Here is a 6497-nt window from a genome sequence, read left to right on the forward strand (position 1 = left end):
AATACTTGTAAAATAATAATTTATGGTTCCTCAATTTATTTTTGGTTACAAAAGGGATTAAAATTTTGAATAGAAAAGTAAAACGACAGACGCTTTTGAAGCATTTATAAAAAACTAATTATAAAAAACTTTTATAAGTATTTTATAATTATTATAGTTTGTTTTTGAATTATCCTTAATTTATTGGGAACTTTTAACTTTTATTCCACACATCGGCTACAGCTTTTACCCTTTTTACAAATGGCGGACTATTATTTTAAACAAAAAAAAAGAGCTTCGTTTTTTGTCCTATAAAATCCCGCAAGTTAGACATCTAGTTATATTATATATCATTGGCGCAAAGTAAATAAATTTTCTCCGAATAACGTATTGAAAAATTCAAAATGCTTTCTGAACCATCTTTTTACCGATAAAGTAGCCTACTATCAAACTCGTGGATAGACTCAATCCATGATGCATCTTATGATCTAAAAATTCACACATGGGTTCATAATGTGTACATCTAGGATTCCAGTTTACAACATATACCTTCTGATGACTAATGTCGAAATAAATCTTATTTGCTTGTTTTATTATGATAATTATTATTGTTAGTATTATTATTTTGTATTATTATAAATGCTGTTTATTATTATAAAAAATGTCTATATATAGGTCAATTTTTTTAAAAAGAGGCGTGCCCCTGGGCCTTGGTGTCTTTGGTCATGTTTCACTTGTACCAATATAACAAATTTTGGTGTTTTCACTTTTAAAATCTGCATAAGTATTAAATTAACATGATATAACGGTTAAACTATTAATTTAACTACCAGTTTTAATTAAAATAATAAGAATCGCAAAATAATCGGAATCGGTAAAGAATCGGAATCGCAACAGAGAATCGGAATCGGAATCGGTATTTTTCGGAATCGGCCCATCTCTGCTTTAAACCTATCAATGGATTAACATTAAAGCCACTATTATAATTTTATCAAATTTAGAAATGTTTATAAGCATTTCTAAATTGCATTAAAACATCATGTAAAACCACGAAGGATTAATAACGAAAGCCAAAAAAAAAGATTGGTTCTTTTACACAGTTCTAGACACCAGTGTAAATATAGAAAAGTTTGTTACTTAAAATCTGGGTTTATTTCATTATTTAAAAAGATTAACCAATCCAAAAAAAAAATTAAAAATCAATCCAATAACCAATAATAAAAAAAAAAAAATTAATTACCAATCTAAAAAAAAATTAATTAAAAATTAATGAATTAAGAACATTAAAAACAATCCAAAAAAAATTATTACCAATCCAAATAAAAAAATTAAAAAATAAATATTACCAAAAAACATTTATTATCAACAGACATTACAAAAATCCGCCTGGTGGATTTTAGTAATGTTTGTTGATTATAAATATTTTTTATTATTTGCAATAATTTAACTAAAATTTAATAAAAGTAAAATATATCTTAATATAAAGCAAATGTTTGGACATTTTATTTGCTTTCTTAAAAAAAAAAAAAGATTAAAATAACTTTGTCCGCACTGTTTAATATTCCCCCCACTGTGCGATGTCAGAGCTAGGTTGGCAAACAGCTTTTTTTTTAAAAATAAAGGAAGTTCTCATTGTCATCTTCTTCAAGCATTTGAAAAACAATAAGAATTTTAAAGCTATAAAAAACTTTTTTTCTGTTTATATTATATACTTTTTTTAATAACTAATTTTATGATTAAGTTTCCCACTGCCTTTTTTCACAAACTTTTGCAGAGCCTTATTTTATACTTTAACTTTAAATAAAATAAAAAACAGGCTAATACATGTAAAAAAATATGTGGCTTTTGAAATGCAGGAGAACAGTAATCATTAAGTGTTATCCGTTATTTTTAACCACTTGACGCCAGAAAAATAAATGCAATATAAACTGAGCCTTAAAATGTTGTGTTTGACGCTTTTGTTTATTAATAACAAATTTTGGTGCCTCGAGGGGTGCGTTTGAGGTACGACCCACGAGGGTAACGATTAACGTTAAGTGATTTGTAGTCGTGTTTATTGAAGATACAAAATATTAGCAATGTTTGGTATACTAATATTGCCTATTATGATTCGAGGTCATGAAAAATTTATAATATACTATTAAACTCCGAAATCTTCCAATGGCTTTTTTTAGAAAATGAATTGATCATATACTTCGTTTCTTTCGTTTTGAAAAAACGCCTAATAACAAGGATTTTTAAACAAAAACAGTTATGTAGTTGAGCGGTTGGTATTTGTCTAAATATATTTTTTATGTTTTTACTTTTAAAATATTGTGATGCAGAAATCTAGTTAGTTACGAATACATAGTTACATACTACCGATATGAATTGAAGGTGCCAAGTTTGTAAACAAATTTTGATATATACTTTAGCTATTATATTATACTTATATTGTACTAGTATATTACACTTTTGTCATTTTGATGTTATATATCTCTATTTAACTTATTATATACAAAATTATATTGTTATTATGTAATATTCATTTATGACTAGCATTAAATTGTGTTATAACAAAAATATTTATATACTACTAATATTTATATATAGAATATCATATACTAAAATATATAAAATAGTATATACTACATATATATATATATATATATATATATATATATATATATATATATATATATATATATATAGAGAGAGAGAGAAAGAGAGAGAGAAAGAGAGAGAGAAAGAGAGAGGGAGAGGGAGAGGGAAAGAGAGAGAGGGGAGAGAGAGAGAGGGGAGAGAGAGAGAGGGGAGAGAGAGAGAGGGGAGAGAGAGAGAGTGAGAGAGAGAGAGAGAGTGTGAGAGAGAGAGAGAGAAAATATTACATACTATACATAAATATATATATATATATATATATATATATATATATATATATATATATATATATATATATATATATATATATTTATATATATATTTATTTATATTAAAAATAAATTTTATTAGAAAATGTGGAATGCTAAAAAATTTTTTCAAAGGACTGTTGCGAAGTCTAAAACTTCATGGAGAACTAAAGTAACTGTAAAAAGTTCAAAAATCATTGGTATTAGACGAGAAGATATAAATGTTTGGGAAAGAAGAGCTCCTATAGCTCCTCAACATGTTAGTGAGCTACAAAATCAAGGTTGTTGTTTTTGATGTAAAATGTAAAAAATTTGTCAATTTTTTACATTTTTCAAGTTAACTTTAATAGATTAGTTAAATCTTAAAAAATTTGCATAAATATATATAAAATTGTAAAATTAATAGTTAATAAAAATAGGTTATTCTTCAGTTAAGTGGCCTAAATACAATTATTTTTTCACTTTTTTTGCACTTGTCACAATTACGTCTGAAACAATGCACCCTTCAATAAATATAAAAAAAATTCAAGTGAGGGCAAGGTTCAGGGTGATGAGGGTCATGATTAGGGTCAGATTTTCGGTCATGGCTGATACAAATTGGTTCAAGACAAGGGTCAGGTTGCTATAACTTATTATTTTGAAACCCTTACCCTGATTTTTACCCTCAAATAAGCATTTTTTTAATCTGTGAAAGAGTACATCACATCAGACATATTAATTGAAGATATATTTACTCTTTTTCAGATGTATTTGTGACAAGCACAAAAAAATTTTTTTTTGTATGCGCGCTTTAATGAAGAATTACCCAAAAATGTTACTTATATTTTATTAAGAAATAATTTTTGAATAAATAATTTTTTAAAAACTTCAAAAAAGTTATTTATTTAAAAATTTATTTCTGTATATAAACAACTTTTTTAGCTAGGTTAAAATTTCATTATTTTATTATTTTTATTAGGAAAAATATATTATAAACGATTAAAGAATATTGAATTGGAATCTTCAAGCTTTTAACAATTCTTTTACTTTTTTTTTTTTTTTATAATCAAAATCCTATTTATTCATTTTATTTAGTTATTATATAAACAAAGTCCTTTTAAAAGAAAGTCCTTTTGAAAGATAAACTTATAATGGTATTTGCTTATATAGAACACAATGCATTTTTATTTGTTAGGTATAATGACGGTTAAAAATATAATTCATTTAACAACAATTAATGCAGGGCTTGTTAAACTCAAAACGAGATGTTAGAAGTTTCAAGATTTAAAAACCTTGCTAGTAGTTATAAATAAACTGATTGGGCAATAGTTAGAGAGGTCTAAGGATTATCTGCAAGATATTGAAGGTTTTCAACAAAATTTATATGCTTAGGTTTATATGTAGTATTTGTAAAAGTTTTAAAGTTATTGATTTTTCTTTTTTAATTGTAGTTAAACTAAAGTTAGTAATGACCACATTCCTTCGTTTTCAGTAACTTATGGGGTGTCACAAAGTTCTTTCCTTGGTCTTGTATTGCTTCTTGTCTACATTAATTATCTTACTCTAAATTGATAATCTTACCTCCAAGTTGGGTCTAATTGCTGATAAAAAGCTATATATTCCATTCTTTCTTTTTTTGTAAGTCTGTGGTGGATTTTAGGCTATAAACTCTAGATTGTGAGCTGAGTGTTCTAAAGACTATTTAAAAGGTAAATATTTCTCATTAACACAAGTAATTTTTACATTTCCTGAAATATACCTATTTATAGACATTGTTGATGTAACTCTATTTCACAATCATTTTTATTTATGTACTTATTTCAAGTAATAATTTGCAAAATGTTTAAAACTTTGAAATAAAAAAAATATACCTAAGTATATATAATAATTTTGTGGCAGGAGAACCTGAAGAAGAAAAAATCTTATCATTATTATTAAAAAAATTAAGTAATAAATCTTGATTGACAATAAGTTCAATTAGTGTTTGAATTTTTGAGCTGTATTGATTTCTCTAAATTTACGACTAAGTTTTATAAAATGGTTCCATAACATAAGACCACTATAAGAAATAAAGAATCTTGTTATTTTTGATTTAGGCAAAAGTTTTTTAAGTTTTGCTGTAGATTGAATATTTTTTGAGTTTTTCCTATCCGATGGTTAAATATAAATTGCATGATTTAAAAAATTTTTACTTGATAAATATCAAGAACCCTCATACTTTAAAAAAAATAATTTAGTATTAGCGAATGCATGTTTCTGTTACTTATAGAGACATTTGAGTTTAGATTTGTTTGTACTGCCCCAAACAGTATTATCATAACATAAGTAATTACTTATGAATGCAAAGTACAGCTGAGTTAGTGTTGTGTTCTAAAATTTGACAAGTTTTATTTAAAGACCAATTTCTTAAGATTATATTGCTAATATATTTAATATGATCTCTGCAGAATAAGTTTTCATCTTTTAAAACATTAAGTTGTTTTGATAATATTTTTTGATATTTTGACATTCAGAAAATGGCAGATCATATCTAATTTTATAAGCAAGTTCTTTTAAAACATATGCACTTATACCACAACCTGTATTCAACTTATACCATGTAGCTTTTAACTTTTTTTTGAATGCTAATTCACTTCTCTAAGGCTGCGAAAGCCACTACAGATGAGGAGGCTAATTAATTATGGTTACAACCCTCTCTCAATTCTTTAACTCCGAAAGACAAACCTTGATGAACAAGGCTGCTGCGCAGAGAAACAAGCTGAGCATGGTAATACTAGGGATGTGATGGAGATAGAACTCCAAACCACTTGCTTATGAAGCAAGCGCTTTAACACCACTACTGCATATATATGACGAGGCTTGTTTCTTTGTGTTCCTGTCTTTAATGTTCCTTTGTGGCTTTAAAAAGAATTTATGATTATTTATTAGTTATTTTAGCAGTTTCAAAAAGTTTCTACAAAGTTCCATTAGAATCATAATTCATGTATAGTCACTCAAACCGTATATACATATATTTTTTAAGCTATATCAGAAAATCAATAGAAAAATTAGAAAATTCCTTTGGAATATGGCAGACCTTCCAACTCTTCAGGTTTTACAGTGAAACTCACAGTCTAGTAATGAATCTGATGGTCTCACAATTAATCCAAAAATCTCATGGTAAATTTTAACAATTTTTTAGAAGAATTTTTTTTCTCAAATTTACTCTTGCTCAAAATGATATAAATCCCGAAAAAAGTTATTGTTACATCAAGAGCTAATGAAAATTAAGTGTACAAGATAGATCATATAACCGGCACTAACATATACCTTTAAACATAAGTTTGTTTATGTTATAAATCAAATCCGAATTTTTAAAAGTTGTGAAAAAGCAAAAATAAAAGAGCAAATTTAGCTTAAAGCAATGCGCAGATTACCCAATTAGGGCATTGATTTTGATGATAATGCTTTTGAAAGGCTAAGGTATCTGATAAGATTTTTGATTGAAATTTTATTGGTTAATATTTTTAATACTTATTAGATAATAAAGACAATATCAACTAATTTTAGTAGCAATTTGAAATGTTTAACAAAAGTATTTGGAATAATCATTTATGAAATAAGGTACCAGAAGTTCACCTCCAATATCATTAAAAATCTTTTCAGATACCT

General features: G+C 26.1%; 1 protein-coding gene across 1 annotated transcript in view; it reads left to right on the top strand.

The window, feature by feature from the left end:
- Nucleotides 1-2949: 2949 nt before the first annotated feature.
- The window catches only part of LOC100199926 (alpha-aminoadipic semialdehyde synthase, mitochondrial), a 68823-nt gene continuing 65275 nt past the window's right edge, over nt 2950-6497 (top strand). Inside the window, exon 1 of the mRNA XM_065817294.1 lies at nt 2950-3148. Coding sequence (XP_065673366.1) covers nt 2974-3148 — 175 coding nt within the window. The 5' untranslated portion in view covers nt 2950-2973. The remainder of the gene's footprint in view (nt 3149-6497) is intronic.

Source organism: Hydra vulgaris, chromosome 14 (genome assembly GCF_038396675.1).
Source record: "Hydra vulgaris chromosome 14, alternate assembly HydraT2T_AEP".
NCBI classification, from domain to species: domain Eukaryota; kingdom Metazoa; phylum Cnidaria; class Hydrozoa; order Anthoathecata; family Hydridae; genus Hydra; species Hydra vulgaris.